The following is an 18,150-nucleotide window of genomic DNA, read 5'->3' on the forward strand; positions in this document are numbered from 1 at the left end:
TATAGTGAAACTTTGTATTTTCTTACAGGTTCTTGAGAAATCTACATTAAGAAATGTATAGACAATAGTCATAAGATGATAATGTTCCTATAACATTAAAAAATCCCCTTTAAGCCATTGTAAGGTTTACTTTATTGTTAACAACTAGTTGTTTCATTAATTATTGAATATCTGTCTTTTATATGGAGTGTAAGAAATTATAAATTGTTACTTTAAAAACTTATGTTCTCGTTTTATTATTTTCTTAATTTGATTTCATTTCTTTTGGCATTCTATGGATGGCCGAATGGCTTTATCCTAAAGAGGACAGAAAAAGCATACTTTATGCAACTAAAGCTTTAAACACAATATGTAACTGAATACATATCTGAGAGCTTCTTCAAGATTTAAATGCTTCTGAACATTATTGTCTTTGTTTATAGCAAGGGTATTTTGTTGTAATTATATTCACATGCAATTCAAATTACTGCCTTTTTTGTTACTTTAGTGTCGGTACGTTATGTAAAAGGCATAGGTTTTCTGTATGCTTAAATTAACTGACTATACGTGGTTGTGAGCTTTAAATGCTTCTATGTATTCTCTTTACTTTTACTGAAATGTTTATCTGCAGTAAAATGCAGAGATTTTAATTTAATTGTTCAGTCTGATGGGTTTCAGAAGTTATATACACACATTTAGTTATGATACATAACAAAGTATAGAAAATCTTCATCAGATACTTTCAACCTCATCCTCACTTTTTTATTTCTATCACCACAGATTAGTTTTGTCTGCTCTTGGATTTAACGTAATGGACTCATATAATATGTATTTGACTGTCACTGAAAATAATTTTTTTGATTCATTCATATTATTACATTTATTAGTAATTCTTTTATTGCTAAGTGTCATTCCATTATATGAAAATATCACCATTTGTTTATCCATATTTCTGTTCATGTATGTTTGGGTTGTTTACAGTTTCTGGCTATTATGAGTAAGATTGCTATGAATGTTTGTGTTCAAGTCATTTTATGGATATTATATATTTTTTCCCTTGGGTAAATATCTAGTAATGGGGATTGCTGATCCCCCAAGCCAAAAAGTCTGAGACTTTCTATTTAAGTTTTAGTATCTCCATGCTACATGGATTGGGAAAAGTCATATATGTGTGAATCTCACCTTGAGTGGTTTCCTTTGAGAGTCAGATTTCCTTTAACTTTTGCCTGATTTTAGTCATTCTTTTTTGTTTGTTTGTTTTTGAGATGGGGTTTTGCTCTGTGGCCCAGGCTAGAGTGTGCAGTGGCACGATATCGGCTCACTGCAACCTCTGCCTCCTGGGTTCAAGTGATTCTTGTGTCTCAGCCTCCCGAGTAGTTGCGATTACAGGCACGCACCACCACGCCTGGCTAATTTTTTTTATTTTTAGTAGAGGTGGGGTTTCACCATGTTGGCCAGGCTGGTCTTGAACCCCTAAACTTAAGTGATCTGCCCCCCTTGGCCCCCCAAAATGCTAGGATTACAAGTGTGAGCCACCACACCTGGCCTGATTTTAGTCATTCTTAATGCATTCAAATTGTTGTTTTAAAAAAACATTTTGTATAGAGATTATACATTTTTATCTTCAAGGAGGTTAGTGTGATATAGGCTATTTCCCAACCATTACTAGGCTAAGAACTCCAAAAGTGATTTTTTAAAAATGTGTCTTATTTTATCCGCCCCACTCCATTTCCATTTTAGGGTTTCCATGTTACTTATTGTAGAAGTTGGAGTTCTTACAATTGTCTTTAAGGAACTACATGCTCTGTTGTCTCCTCAGCCTACAACCTACATTGTTGACCATCTCCTTTTAACATCCTCTCTCTGGCTTATTGAATACCTCTAATCTCTTTACTTCAAAAGTTCTACTGGGTGTTCATAGGGCTGGCTTGATTCCTTTTTCCAGGTGATTGTTTAAATGTGACATTTATCAGTGAATCTTTCCCTGATAGTGTCACCTCCTCTGTGGCATTTTATTATCTTATTTTTCTCCATAATATTTATTTTTTTTGTGGCCCACTATATATTTTACTTATTTACTTTTTTGTCTGTCTCTACCAACAGAATATAAGCTCCTCAATGGCAGTAATTTTTGTCTGTTTGTTTACTGCTGTTATTTTCACTACTTTTGGTCTTTGGGAGGTAGTAGAGTGTCAGTAAATATTTGTTGAATGAATACATGTGCAATATTCCAGCCTTACACACTGTGCTATTTTTAAGTTCACTTTATTCTGTTTTCCTATGGAGAGGGATATTTTTATTTATTGACAGAGAAAAGGACAATAAAAGGAGGAGGCGATGAACTGCATTTTGTATATCCTAATATTCTTTTGTGTTTTCATTTTTGGTTGTACTTTAAGCCTTTTTGTGATTCATTTATTTTATGGCTCTTGAATTTTGCTAGAGTACTAGATTCTAGTCATTTAAAAAATTTTCTCTTTAAAAGTGAAAATGTAGAAAGAATTGCTTTAGCTTGAAACAGATGGAAATTCTCCAGCAAAAAAAAAAAGTGATGGACTTAGCTGTTGATGCAGAAATCAATTTAAAAAGCTTTAGATCTAAGAGACCCTTAATCAGTCTTATTTGAAACAGGATGTACTTCTCCACTTCATAAGTAATTGGCTGAAACCAGAACCATTAACGAATTGAATGAAGATTTCATTAATGCCAGGGAACTGTGCTGTTAGCAAAATTACTCTTATTATGTCACAGTATTCAAAGATATGCATTTGTTAAATAGAGTTGATGTGCTTTTTCAGAGTGTTGCCAGTTGTGAGAACATTTGTTGAATGACATTTCAGTGTCCTCAAACTTGTGCTGTTATCTTCATATATTCTTGGTATGCAGAGGTGACAAACAATTTGAAAAAAAAATACATTGATGATTCCCCTCAATTCCCTCCAATTTGAATGTGAAGGCCAGTCTTACGATTTGGTACTTTGGTCAAGTCTGTGGGTCATGGGATATAATTAAGTTCCTTGTCACCCTAACAGTGAGACTAGGCTGACTTTTGTGGTGTCTAAACTTGAAGATATTGGTTAGGGAATATCCCTGAATTGTGTTTGTAGTGAGGCATTTGCACTTCTTATTATGATTTGATGTAGCAGCCAAATTAAAAGTACAGAGTGCCAAAATGAATGTGTTGGTTTAGTCACTTTTGGAGTTTCGCGGAGGGCAACAAATTCCTGAGGTCTTCTGGAGGCCGCCTAATGGGTAGCCCTGTTGAAGATTTGTGCAGTATGTCTTATGAAAGTAGGCAGCCCTTTGGGTGTAAGATATGGTAATATATTCATTTCTGTGTAATATAGGTTATATATTGTATACCAGTCATCTCTGATATCCTGGCCCTGGCATCTTATTATTATTATTTTTTTTCCAGAGACAGGGTTTTGCTCAGTCACTCAGGGTGAAGTGTGCAGTGGCTTGTGGTGTGATCATAGCTCACTGCAGTCTTAAACTCCTAGGCTCATGGGATCCTCCTGCCTCAGCTTCCCAAGTAACTAGGACTACAGGTGTATGCTGTCATGCCTAGATAAGTTTTAAAGAACTTTTTCATAGAGAGAGTATCTTGCCGTTTTGCCCAGGCTGGTCTTCAACTCTTGGCCTCAAGCAGTTGGTCCTCCTGCCTCAGCCTCCCAAAGTGCTAGGATTACAGGTGTGAGTCACTGTGCCTGCCTTGTATCTTTAAAAAATAATGTTTTAAAATTATAATTTATATAGTATACACTGTATTCTTTTGAGTTGTATGGTTCCATGAATTTTGATAGATGTACGTCCATGAGATCACCGTGGTGATCAAGATACAGAGCGTTATGTTTATAGCAGCACGATTTGCAATTGCAACAATATGGAACCAACCTAAGTGTCCATCAGCCAACAAATGAATAAAGAAAATATGGTATATATACACTATGGAGTACTACTCAGCCATAAAAAGGAATGAAGTAGCATTTTTTGCAGCAACTTGGGTGGAACTGGAGGCCGTTATTCTAAATGAAGTAATTCAGGAATGGAAAACCAAATATCTTATGTTCTCCCTTATTGGGAGCTAAGCTATGAGGTTGTGATGGCATGAGAATGATATAATAGACTTTGGGGATTTGTGGGGCAAGGTTGGGAGGAGGATGAGGGATTAAAGACTACACATTGGGTACAGTGTACACTGCTCGGGTGACGGTTGCACTGAAATCTCAGAAATCACTGCTACAGAACTTACCCATGTAAGCAAATACCACCTGTACCCCCAAAACTATTGAAAAAAAATTTAAAAAAAATTTTTAAAAAGATACAGAGTATTTTCATTACCCTCAAAAGTTTCATTTTCCTTTGTAGTCTCTTCTCGCCCTAAGCTGGCCCCAAGCAACCCTTGCTCTACATTCTGTCACTATAGATGGCATTCTGTAGTATTTTATATAAATGGACTTACAGATATACTTTTTGTATGTGTCTGGCTTCATTCACTGATTATAATGATTTTGAGACTGATCATTTTGTTGCTTGTATTAGTACTTTGTTTTTTTTATTACAGAGTAGTATTCTACCATATGGATATACCTCAATTTGCTTATCTGTTCACCTGTTTGTGGATATCTGGGCTATTTCTAGGTTTTGGCTATTATGAATAAACCTAATTAATGTTTATCTGTGATTAACATTTATGTATATGTTTTGTATGTTTTTGTATATGTTTATGTATATGTTCTGTATGTGTGTATGTGTATGTTTTTGTATGGGCCTATATTTTCTTTTTTTTTTTATTATACTTTAAGTTCTAGGGTACCTATTCACAACGTGCAGGTTTGTTACATAGATATACATGTGCCATGTTGTAATGTTGCACCCATTAACCCATCATTTATATTAGATGTTTCTCCTAATGCTCTCCCTCCCCATGCCCCCCACCCCACGACAGGCTCCTGTGTGTGATGTTCCCCCTGCTGTGTCCAAGTGTTCTCATTGTTCAGTTCCCACCTATGAGTGAGAACATGCAGTGTTTGGTTTTCTGTCCTTGTGATAGTTTGCTGAGAATGATGGTTTCCAGCTTCCTTCATGTTCCTGCAAAGGACATGAACTCATCCTTTTTTATGGCTATATGGTAGTCCATGGCATATATGTGCCACATTTTCAAAATCCAGTCTATCATTGCTGGACATTCGGGTTGGTTCCAAGTATTTGCTATTGTGAATAGTGCCACAGTAAACATATATGTGCATGTGTCTTTATAGTAGCATGATTTATAATCCTTTGGGTATATACCCAGTAATGGGATCGCTAGGTCAAATGGTATTTCTAGTTCTAGATCCTTGAGGAATTGCCACACTGTCTTCCACAATGGTTGAACTAATTTACACTCCCATCAACAGTGTAAAAGCATTCCTATTGCTCCACATCCTCTTCAGCATCTGTTGTTTCCTCACTTTTTAATGATCGCCATTCTAACTGGTGTGAGGTGATATCTCATTGTGGTTTTGATTTGCATTTCTCTGATGACCAGCGATGATGAGCGTGTTTTCATGTGTCTGTTGACTGCATAAATGTCTTCTTTTGAGAAGTGTCTGTTCATATCCTTTGCCCACTTTTTGATGGGGTTATTTGTTTTTTTTTCTTGTAAATTTTTTGGAGTTCTTTGTAGATTCTGGATGCTAGCCCTTTTTCAAACAGGTAGATTGCACAAATTTTCTCCCATTCTGTAGGTTGCTTGTTCACTCTGATGGTAGTTTCTTTTGCTGTGCAGAAGCATTTTAGTTTAATTAGATTCCATTTGTCAATTTTGGCTTTTGTTGCCATTGCTTTTGGTGTTTTAGTCATGAAGTCCATGCCCATGCCTATGTCCTGAATGGTATTGCCTAGGTTTTCTTCTAGGGTTTTTATGGTTTTAGGTCTAACATGTAAGTCTGTAAGCCATCTTGAATTAATTTGTGTATAAGGTGTAAGGAAGGGATCCAGTTTTAGCTTTCTACGTATGGCTAGCCAGTTTTCCCAGCACCATTTATTAAATAGGGAATCCTTTCTCCATTTCTTGTTTTTGTCAGGTTTGTCAAAGATCAGATGGTTGTAGATGTGTGGTGTTATTTCTGAGGCCTCTGTTCTGTTCCATTGTGTCTGTATCTCTGTTTTGGTACCAGTACCATGCTGTTTTGGTTACTGTGGCCTTGTGGTATAGTTTGAAGTCAGGTAGCATGATGCCTTCACCTTTGTTCTTTTTGCTTAGGATTGACTTGGCAGTGCAGGCTCTTTTTTGATTCCATATGAACTTTAAAGTATTTTTTTCCAATTCTGTGAAGAAAGTCGTTGGTACTTTGATGGGAATGGCATTGAATCTATAAATTACCTTGGGCAGTATGGCCATTTTCATGATATTGATTCTTCCTATCCATGAGCATGGAATGTTCTTCCATTTGTTTGTGTTCTCTTTTATTTCGTTGAGCAGTGGTTTATAGTTCTTGAAGAGGTCCTTCACGTCCCTTGTAAGTTGGATTCCTAGGTATTTTATTCTCTTTGAAGCAATTGTGAATGAGAGTTCACTCATGATTTGGCTCTGTTTGTCTGTTATTGGTGTATAGGAATGCTTGTGATTTTTGCACATTGATTTTGTATCCTGAGACTTTGCTGAAGTTGCTTATCAGCTTAAGCAGATTTTGAGCTGAGACGATGGGGTTTTCTAAATATGCAATCATGTCATCTGCAAACAGGGACAATTTGACTTCCTCTTTTCCTAATTGAATACCGTTTATTTCTTTGCCTGCTTGCCCTGGCCAGATCTTCCAACACTGTGTTGAATAGGAGTGGTGAGAGAGGGCATCCCTGTCTTGTGCTAGTTTTCGAAGCGAATGCTTCCAGTTTTTGCCCATTCAGTATGATATTGGCTGTGGGTTTGTCATAAATAGCTGTTGTTATTTTGAGGTAATACTTAGTTTATTGGAATACCATCAATACCTACTTTATTCCAACAAAAGCCAAAATAGACAAATGGAATCTAATACCTCTAATACCATCAGTACCTAGTTTATTGAGTGATTCTAGCATGAAGGGCTGTTGAATTTTGTCAAAGGCCTTTTCTGCATCTACTGAGATAATCATGTGGTTGTTGGTTCTATTTTTGTGATGGATTACATTTACTGATTGTCATATGTTGAACCAGCCTTGTATCCCAGGGATGAAGCTGACTTGATCGTGGTGGATAAGCTTTTTGATGTGCTGCTGGATTCGGTTTGCCAGTATTTTATTGAGGATTTTTGCATCAATGGTTCATCAGGGATATTCGTCTAAAGTTCTCTGTTTTTTGTCGTGTCTCTGCCAGGCTTTGGTATCAGGATGATGCTGGCCTCATAAAATGAGTTAGGGAGGATTCCCTCTTTTTCTGTTGTTTGGAATAGTTCAGAAGGAATGGTACCAGCTCCTCCTTGTACCTCTGGTAGATTTCAGCTGTGAATCCGTCTGGTCCTCGGCTTTTTTTGATTGGTAGGCTATTAATTATTGCCTCAATTTCAGAGCCTGTTATTGGTCTATTCAGAGATTCAGCTTCTTTCTGTTTTAGTCTTGGGAGGGTGTGTGTGTCCAAGAATTTATCCATTTCTTCTAGATTTTCTAGTTTATTTGCATAGAGGTGTTTATAGTATTCTCTGATGGTGGTTTGTATTTCTGTGGGATTGGTGTTGATATCCCCTTTATCATTTTTTTTTGCATCTATTGGATTCTTCTCCCTTTTCTTCTTTATTAGTCTTGCTAGCAGTCTATCAATTTTGTTGATCTTTTCAAAAAACTGGTTTCTGGATTCATTGATTTTTTTGAAGGGTTTTTTCTGTCTCAATCTCCTTCAGTTCTGCTCTGATCTTAGTTATTTCTTGCCTTCTGCTAGCTTTTGAATGTGTTTGCCCTTGCTTCTCTAGTTCCTTTAATTGTGATGTTAGGGTGTCGATTTTAGATCTTTCCTTCTTTCTCTTGTGGGCATTTAGTGCTATAAATTTCCTTCTACATACTGCTATAATTGTGTCCCAGAGATTCTGGTACATTGTGTCTTTGTTCTCATTGGTTTCAAAGAACATCGTTATTTCTGCCTTCATTTCGTTACTTACCCAGTAGTCATTCAGGAGCAGGTTGTTCAGTTTCCATGTACTTATGCAGTTTTAAGTGAGTTTCTTAATGCTGAGTTCTAATTTGATTGCACTGTGGTCTGAGAGACAGTTTGTTGTGATTTCTGTTCTTTTACATTTGCTGAGGAGTGCTTTACTTCCAACTATGTGGTCGATTCTGGAATAATTGCAGTGTGGTCCTGAGAAGAATGTATATTCTGTTGATTTGGGGTGGAGAGTTCTGTAGATGCCTATTAGGTCTGCTTGGTGCAGAGCTGAGTTCAAGTCCTGGATATCCTTGTTAACCTTCTCTCTCGTTGATCTTCTCATATTAGCAGTGGGGTGTTAAAGTCTCCCATTATTATTGTGTGGGAGTCTAAGTCTCTTTGTAGGTCTATAAGGACTTGATTTATGAATCTGGGTGCTCCTGTATTGGGTGCATATATATTTAGGATAGTTAGCTCTTCTTGTTGAATTGATCCCTTTACCATTATGCAATGGCCTTCTTTGTCTCTTTTGATCTTTGTTGGTTTAAAGTCTGTTTTATCAGAGACTAGGATTGCAACCCCTCCTTATTTTTGCTTTCCATTTGCTTGGTAGATCTTCCTCCATCCCTTCATTTTGAACCTATGTGTCTCTGTGCACGTGAGGTGGTTCTCCTGAATACAGCACACTGTTGAGTCTTGACTCTTTATCCAATTTATCAGTCTGTGTCTTTTAATTGGGGCATTTAGCCCATTTACACTTAACGTTAATATTGTTATGTGTGAATTTGATCCTGTCATTATAATATTACCTGGTTATTTTCCTCGTTAGTTGATGCAGTTTCTTCCTAGCATCGATGGTCTTTACAATCTGGCATGTTTTTGCAGTGGCTGGTACCAGTTGTTCCTTTCCATGTTTAGTGCTTCCTTCAGGAGCTCTTGTAAGGCAGGCCTGGTGGTGACAAAGTCTGTCAGCATTTGTCTGTAAATGATTTTATTTCTCCTTCACATAGGAAGCTTAGTTTGGCTGGATATGAAATTCTGGGTTGAAAATTCTTTTCTTTAAGAATGTTGAACATTGGCCCCCACTCTCTTCTGGCTTGTAGAGTTTCTGCCGAGAGATCCACTGTTAGTCTGATGGGTTTCCCTTATTGGGTAACCCAACCTTTGTCTCTGGCTGCCCTTAACATTTTTTCCTTTGTTTCAACTGGTGAATCTGACAATTATGTGTCTTGGAGTTGCCGTTCTCTAGGAGTATCTTTGTGGCATGGTCTGTATTACCTGAATTTGAATGTTGGTCTGCCTTGCTAGGTTGAGGAAGTTCTCCTGGATAATATCCTGCAGAGTGTTTTCCAGCTTGGTTCCATTCTCCCCATCACTTTCAGGTACACCAATCGGACATAGATTTGGTCTTTTCACATAGTCCCGTATTTCTTGGAGGCTTTGTTCGTTTCTTTTTACTCTTTTTTCTCTAAACTTCTCTTCTCGCTTCATTTCATTCATTTGATCGTCAATCACTGATACCCTTTCATACTGAATGGGCAAAAGCTGGAAGCATTCCCTTTGAAAACTGGCACAAGACAGGGATGCCCTCTCTCACCACTCCTATTCAACAAGTGTTGGAAGTTCTGGCCAGGGCAAGCAGGCAAGAGAAAGAAATAAAGGATATTCAGTTAGGAAAAGAAGAAGGCAAATTGTCCCTGTTTGCAGATGACATGGTTGTATATGTAGAAAACCCCATCATCTCAGCGCAAAATCTCCTTAAGCTGATAAGCAACTTCAGCAAAGTCTCAGGATACAAAATCAATGTGCAAAAATCACAAGCATTCCTATACACCAATAACAGACAAACAGAGAGCCAAATCATGAGTGAACTCCCATTCACAATTGCTTCAAAGAGAATAAAATACCTAGGAATCCAACTTACAAGGGATGTGAAGGACCTCTTCAAGGAGAACTACAAACCACTGCTCAGCAAAATGAAAGAGGACACAAACAAATGGAAGAACATTCCATGTTCATGGATAGGAAGAATCAATATCATGAAAATGGCCATACTGCCCTAGGTAATTTATAGATTCAATGCCATCCCCATCAAACTACCAATGACTTTCTTCACAGAATTGGAAAAAAGTACTTTAAAGTTCATGTAGAACCACAAAAGAGCCCGCATTGCCAAGTCAATCCTAAGCAAAAAGAACAAAGCTGGAAGCATCATGCTACCTGACTTCAAACTATACTACAAGGCTACAGTAACCAAAACAGCATGGTACTGGTACCAAAACAGAGATATAGACCAATGGAGCAGAATAGAGCCCTCGGAAATAATACCACACATCTGTAACCATCTGATCTTTGACAAACCTGACAAAAACAAGAAATGGGGAAAGGATTCCCTACTTAATAAATGGTGCTGGGAAAACTGGCTAGCCATATGTAGAAAGCTAAAACTGGATCCCTTCCTTACACCTTATACAGAAATTAATTCAAGATTGATTAAAGACTTAAAAATTAGACTTAAAACCGTGAAAACCATAGGAGAAAACCTAGGCAGTACCATTCAGGACATAGGCATGGGCAAGGACTTCATGACTAAAACACCAAAAGCAATGGCAACAAAAGCCAAAATTGACTAATGGGATCTAATTAAACGAAACAGCTTCTGCACAGCAAAAGAAGCTACCATCAGAGTGAACAGGCAACCTACAGAATAGGAGAAAATTTTTACAATCTACCCAACTGACAAAGGGCTAATATCCAGAATCTACAAAGAACTTAAACAAATTTACAAGAGAAAATCAAACAACCCCATCAAAAAGTGGGCAAAGGATATAAACAGACACTTCTCAAAAGAAGACATTTATGCAGCCAACAGACACATGAAAAAATGCTCATCATTACTGGACATCAGACAAATGCAAATCAGAACCACAATGAGATACCACCTCACACCAGTTAGAATGGCAGTCATTAAAAATTCAGGAAACGGCAGGTGCTGGAGAGGATGTGGAGAAATAGGAACACTTTTACACTTTTGGTGGGAGTGTAAACTAGTTCAACCATTGTGGAAGACAGTGTGGCGATTCCTCAAGGATCTAGAACTAGAAATACCATTTGACCCAGCCATCCCATTACTGGGTATATACCCAAAGGATTATAAATCATGCTGCTATAAAGACACATGCACACACGTGTTTATAGTGGCACTATTCTCAATAGCAAAGACTTGGAACCAACCCAAATGTCCGTCAATGATAGACTGGATTAAGAAAATGTGGCATGTATACACCATGGAATACTATGCCACCATAAAAAAGGATGAGTTCATGTCCTTTGTAGAGACATGGATGAAGCTAGAAACCATCATTCTGAGCAAATTATCGCAAGGACAGAAAACCAAACACCACATGTTCTCACTCATAGGTGGGAATTGAACAATGAGAACATTTGGACACAGGGTGGAGAACATCACACACCAGGGCCTGTCGTGTGGTGGGGGAATGGGGGAAGGATAGCAGGAGATATACCTAGTGTAAATGACGTGTTAACGGGTGCAGCACACCAACATGGCACATGTATACATATGTCACAAACCTGCACGTTGTGCACATGTACCCTAGAACTTAAAGTATAATAATAATAAAAAAAAGATGGGAAACATAACAGATTATCAGAGAACACTGCTCTGGTAAAAATTGTTTTGTGAAACTTTTGTGTATGTGTGTCATTTCGCAGCATAAAAAGTATTCTTCCTATGGGACATAGTCTAAAAAACTTAAGTGCTGCTGTTTTTAGAGAGCTACTAGTAAAAATTTAGCTGGTAAATTTACATTTTCTTTTCTTATTTTAAAGAGTTAATGTAGTAATTTTGTCTAATTTGAGATGTGCTTAGAAGTTTGGTTTACAGAGTAATTGTAAGAATTTAAGATTATATTGAAGTTATAATATTTTGAGGTGACATTTTAGTAACATTCTCAGGTAAAAGGTAATGTAAGTGAGATGCCTAACTACTGTGTTAACAGTTTTGGCATGGGTTGAAAACCATTATAAATATTAGTGGCTTATTTTCCTGTGTTTTATATTGTTTTGATCATATTTAAACCTAGGATATTAAAGTGTAAGGACCCTCAGATTTAAATTTGAATATGAAATAATAAAGAAATTACATTAATATAATTCATTGATATGATGTACACAGGATAGTTTTATTTTAAATAGAAGCAAATATAATTAGCTAACAAGGCAAAAGTCTATACTGGATTTTATTTCACATGTAACTAAAATATTGGTGATTGTCTTATTTGCTTAGTTATGAGTCTCAAGAATAATTAAATGGTATAAGATTTTTCATCTTGGCATAGTAACTGTATCTTGTTTATGTCACCAGTGCCTGCTATAGATCTGGCAAATAATATAAGAATATATTCTAAACAATGTAAGGAATTACTTATTCCCTTAGCTTTTAGGACATTGATATTTCTGAAGTATACATGCCACTTATTTTATGGCATATCTCTCAATTTTTATTTTTCTGTTGTTTGTTCATGATCAGATATAGATTGTGATTTTTTGGTTAGAATACTGTGTAAGTGACATTGTGACTTTTGCAGAATATCACACCTACAGGTGCTTGATGTTCATTAGTCACTTTTTGATAGTGTTAATTTTGATCCCTTGGATAAGGTGAGATTCTCCACTGTATTACTACTCTTTTCTTTTATAAATAAAGAGCAGTCGTGGGTAGATACTTTGTGACTATGTAAACATACAATTCCACATGAGACTTTCTCCACTTTGATTCAGTATCTAATGATGATTCTTACTTGACTGAACTTCTTGTAACTTTTGATTTTGATATAATTTTAAACTTACAGGGAAGTTGCCATAATGATGTAAGGAAGCCCCATATATTCTTTATCCTGATTCATGAATTGTTTACATTTGTTTTATGTTTTTAATCTATAAAACGGGGATAATAAGTGTTACCTGTCTCACAGAGTTGTTAGTTTTCTTTGTCTTTTTTCATTGAAAAGAGAGGTTTTTAAATTGCTCTATAGTATTAGTATATATAGTATGGTATATATATGCTATATAGTATAGTATTTTATATATATATTAGTATATATACCATGTAACATATATGTTATATATAGTGTAGTATATATACTATGCTATATAGTATAGTATTATATAGCTATAAACTGTTAGTTTGTAATAATAGTTATCCTTTCTATATTTTCTATTCATTTAAGCTTTCTGAATACTGATTATTTTCTGTGAAACTTTATGTGTGGGTGTTTGCATACACAAACACATATGAGGTCCGCAATTTTATTTACTTTTTTTATTACTCTGTCATGTGGCCATGGAACAAATATTTTTCAGTGACAAAATTTAATAGAAAAGGCTCTGGAAATTAAGAAAGGCAATCCATGAACACTTTTAGTCATGACTCTTTTAAAATTTACCTTCCTTGTGCATACTCTTTAATTTATTTCAATTCAGTTCTACGGATAGATGTAGAATGTGCCTGCTGTATGCTGGGCGTTATTCTGAGTTCTGCGGCTATAGCACTGATAAAAAGGGCAAAAAGCTTTGTTCTCAAGGAGTTTAGAATCTTAGGTGGTAGTCAGCAGGCAAATAAATACTATATGTTATGATAGATAGCAAAAAGCCCTAAGAAAATAAAGCTAGGCAAGTAGTGACACAGTTCACTTATTAGTTTTCTGTTATCCAGGGACTGAGAATACAGTTTAATTTATTGACCCTGCTTCTCTGTCTTTTGGATGTTTGTTATGTCAGTCATTCTTAGTTGAGGCCAGAGAAACTCGAATCTAAAAGTTATTTACTCCTCTACTTAGGGAGTGGGTAGTAAATGAGTCTTTCAAAATTTGATATAATTATCCAAAATTAGTGAATGTGTATGCATTTTTCTGAGATAAATTTCTATACTTTTCATTCAGTTATCAAATAGTCTGTGACCCAAAATATTTAAATGGTGACTCTAATTTGTCCTTTCTTCTAGCCACGTGGCTAAGGAGTTTTGTGAATGAGTAACACAGTCTTGATTAACATGAGGTTTGCAGGCTAGCCTTTGTGTACCTATCTCTAGTTAGTAACTTTTAAAATTAGAGTTGTATCTTTTTGTCAGATGGCTTTCTAATAATTTTCTAAAATGAATATAATAAGTATAACATTGTAAATATATTTAAAATGTGCTATTTTGTTTGTTTTCAAATCAAAATACTTGATAGTTTCCTGTGTGATGATATATATTTTGAGTCGTATTTTCCAAAGACAATTTATAATATCAACAAAGAAGGCTAACTCATGGCCATGTTATAAATATACACATATCTAGTTGGGGAAAGAATATATGGATTGGACAGAACACCTAATTGGAGAAATTGGGAAAGGAGGTGCCACTAATTCAATATTTGACAATGCACCATTTAACCCTTTAGAACTTAGTGAGGCAGGTCTTATTGTCTCCATTTTGCAGATGAGAAAATCGAGGTTCAAAGAGGTGAATAGAATGTGTAACTTGCCTAAGGTCAGTTAGTATGGAACTTCACAGCCCACACTCAGCTGCTACTTAGCAAACCAAATGAAAGCTAGGGTAATGTTTACTCATTATAAAAAGGATTTCTGGACATGCTTTGGCCTGCAGATAATATTGTATGTGTGACAGGTGGGAGGGGTGTGTGTGTGTGTGTGTGTGTGTGTGTATGTATGTATGTATGTATGTATGTATGTATGTATGTGTATGTGAAGAACCAACCAAATATTAGCTCTATAGGTTGCAATCCTGCATCCTACCAAAGCCATAGCCAAGTGGAACTACAACTTTTTTCTTCCTCTTTCATGCATTCATTTTCATGTGAATACTTCTCCTTGAAAGTTTGTATATGTTATGTGATCGATCACTTGTCTGAGAGGAATCTTCAGTGTTGACTCTGTCAGAGGCTGTTGTAGGTCACAAGGATATAAAGGTGAATAAGACTCCAGCTGTCTCCTAATGGAGATTACACTCTACTCTGAGGAGATAGACATGTAGACAAATTATTGCAATACACTGATCTAAATGTTAATAGAGAAAGATGCAGAGTGCTGAGGGAACAGAGTAGCAGACTACAGAGGGAAGGGAAAGAAAAAAATAACAGAGGAGGTGACATTGGAGTCAAAGAAGAGGCATGTGAAACAGCATAGTATGTTCTGGGAATCTTATTTGGTTCACTGTGGCTAAATTATAGATAATTAGTAATATGTTTTAGAACATAGGACTGGAAAGGTTGTTATCACATCCCGAGTGGTTTTGTACGTAGAGTTTGGGTTTTATTTTGTTAGTAGTAAGGAGCTATTGGAGAATTTTAAGAAGGGAAGTGGGATGATGGGACGAGGTTCTCTAGGAGGCAGGTAGCCCAGTTAGAAGACTATTGTGATAGTCTGGGAATATGTGGATCATGAGGATCTGAAATGAGTCATGAATTTTGGAAAATATTTGAAAAATATTTAGAAGATACTATAGAACAAATTAGGTGATCAAAATGCCTTATATTTATAATACTTTATAGTTTCCAAAATCCTTTAGGTGTGCATGTTATTGGATATTATCAGTAACCCAGAAAAGCAGGTAGTTCAGATGGATTTATTTCCATTTTGTATGAGGAAATTGAGATCTTGAAAGATTGTGGCTTAGCCACGGTCCCATAGCTGGTGATAGTTTAAGCGTGAACCAAATCATAACCTTTAAATATAGGGTTCTTTTTAATTTGTCTGCGTCAACTCTATGCAGTGCCTAAGCATACATTAGTTAATATCAAGGCCTGATCACAGTGGGGTGTGCGTTTTAATTTATTCACTTAATATCTCTCTTCATTAGTTATGTTAAGTGCCTAATGGAGAGGGATAGGATCAATTAAATAAGGTAAATACAACATTTTACAGGTCTATGTAAATAACTAGAATGTGCTTTTCAATTAAGACGACATGTATGCCAATGCTTTTTTATATATGAGAATGGTTATGACATTCCTATTTTATTGGAGAGTCTATTGCATGGGACTTGATGATAGTGGCAGGCTGGTATCAGAGAATATGCTTACTGTAATCAGTAAGATACAGTATGTAAAGATCAGTATGTAAAGAATCCTTACTTAACATGTACCATTAAATTGTTTTTTTATTAGTTATTATGGAGATATTATAGATTATATCTCTACAACATCTTCCTTCTTTTTACCCATAACCTCTAAAAGGCTTAGTGCCAGAAGGAACAGAACTGTATCTTTATTTTCTCATCACATCCTCTCTCAAATAGATAATACTTTCATTGCTGTCTTTCCAACTTGGCTTTGAGTCACTGCTGTGATTCTAGCTGTTTGAACAGTCTTTCAAATTAAGTGATTAGTATTCTAGTCAAGGAAAAGTTGTTGTGAGCCTGCCATTCTTACACAGTATTGGTAAGGTAGTTTTACTAAATCTATTATTAGGGTCATGTTGTCAGAGGCATATGACAATTGCATTTCACAAAACTTCCCTAAATATTGATACTTGAGATTTACAGGAAATTAAATCTAAAACCTTACACTTCTGAAGCTGGAGGCGTCATAAAGCTGTGAAGTTCAGTATAAAGCCACATCTGTGCTCCTTAATACTTTATAAGAAAAGTTACTCTGCCTTAGTCTTCCTTTACTATTTTTGTCTTACTTGATTAAAATTTTGCTGTTGTATTAACTAATAAATTCAAAGGAAATGTTCTGATTAGTTTCTGTCATAACTGGGAACGATAGTAAGAGTACCTTGGAAAGTATGATAGTCTGTTGCATAACACTTGCTGGGTAGTAGGTATCAATTCTCTGCCTGACTCTGGTTCAATCTCATTGTGTCTAAAGGTGTGAACCTCTTACCATCCGGATACGTTAGTTTCCCTTAAATTAAAAAGGCAAAAAGCAAATTTTTCCTGTATAGTACCTAATGCAAAGATTTTGGAAGATAATGGGAAGTCATTAAAGTGCTTTTCACCAATTTATGCTATTTACTAGTTGAAATTTGTAACTATTTAAAAATCATTAGTTTTAAAAAATACTATTTTAAAATAGTAATTTACTATTTAATATTTAAAAACCATTGGCTCTTTTAATATATTTCACTGCTTAGTATTAGAATTTTTTATTTTTAGAATAGAGTATATTTAAAGATGACTTTTGCTGTTAAATTTGACAGGAGTGGCAGGAGGCCAATCTAATAAGGCCAAAGGGAGAATTCACAGAGTATGCAGGTTAAAGGAGCCCTGGAACTGACTTTCTATGAAGCCCAGGCTATCCATATACATTCCTGCTGAGTGGAGATTTGCTTAAAGTTGACTGTTTTCTTCTTTCTGTACCATCTGATTCCAATCTGCACCTGTCTTTTATAGCTAGAGACGGTTGGATGGCAGCTTAACCTTCAGATGGCTCACTCTGCTCAAGCAAAACTAAAATCTCCTCAAGCTGTGTTACAACTCGGAGTGAACAATGAAGATTCAAAGGTAAGAAATGGTATCCCATTAAAAGGATGTATTTTGTTTGTTAGGACTTAAACTTTTTATTCTTAGCAGTCTTTGCTCTCTGGATTTAAAATTTAAACATAATTCTGTTAAACAATTATTAATAAGTGGATCTTTTTTGACAGAAATAGCTAATCTTGCAAGGTGTCTTTCTTACAAAAACATTTCATAATGTCTTAAATTCTGCAGTGAAAAAAAATTGGTGAAGACCATATAAAATTATGATTTTAATGTTTTAGGTATTTGCAGATATTCCGGAGTGTTTCATGTTTTAAGCTGAATATATGTGGTAGAGGGAATATTGTTTGTTGTCCAGCTAGTGCCTGGAACAATAAATATGATGGCGACCTGAATTGTATTTTTGTGTATGTAGTAGTGTAGTATGCCTGCATGTGTTTAAATCCCCAATTTTGAGAAATATAATTTTTTTATACCACAGGATGATTTTTACTTTATTCGTAATTTCAGAACAACTTGAACGTGATTATTAAAGATGAAAGCATTGCTATGAAATAGTTTTTGTTACTGC

General features: G+C 35.8%; 1 protein-coding gene across 8 annotated transcripts in view; it reads left to right on the forward strand.

The window, feature by feature from the left end:
- Nucleotides 1-18,150, forward strand: part of COMMD10 (COMM domain containing 10) — a 209,863-nt gene that overhangs the window by 41,050 nt on the left and 150,663 nt on the right. For all 8 annotated transcript variants that reach the window (XM_055298700.2, XM_063612935.1, XM_063612936.1 and 5 more), the window contains one exon: nucleotides 17,493-17,603. In XM_055298700.2, coding sequence (XP_055154675.1) covers nucleotides 17,493-17,603 — 111 coding nt within the window. The remainder of the gene's footprint in view (nucleotides 1-17,492; nucleotides 17,604-18,150) is intronic.

Source organism: Symphalangus syndactylus, chromosome 11 (assembly GCF_028878055.3).
Source record: "Symphalangus syndactylus isolate Jambi chromosome 11, NHGRI_mSymSyn1-v2.1_pri, whole genome shotgun sequence".
NCBI classification, from domain to species: Eukaryota; Metazoa; Chordata; class Mammalia; order Primates; family Hylobatidae; genus Symphalangus; species Symphalangus syndactylus.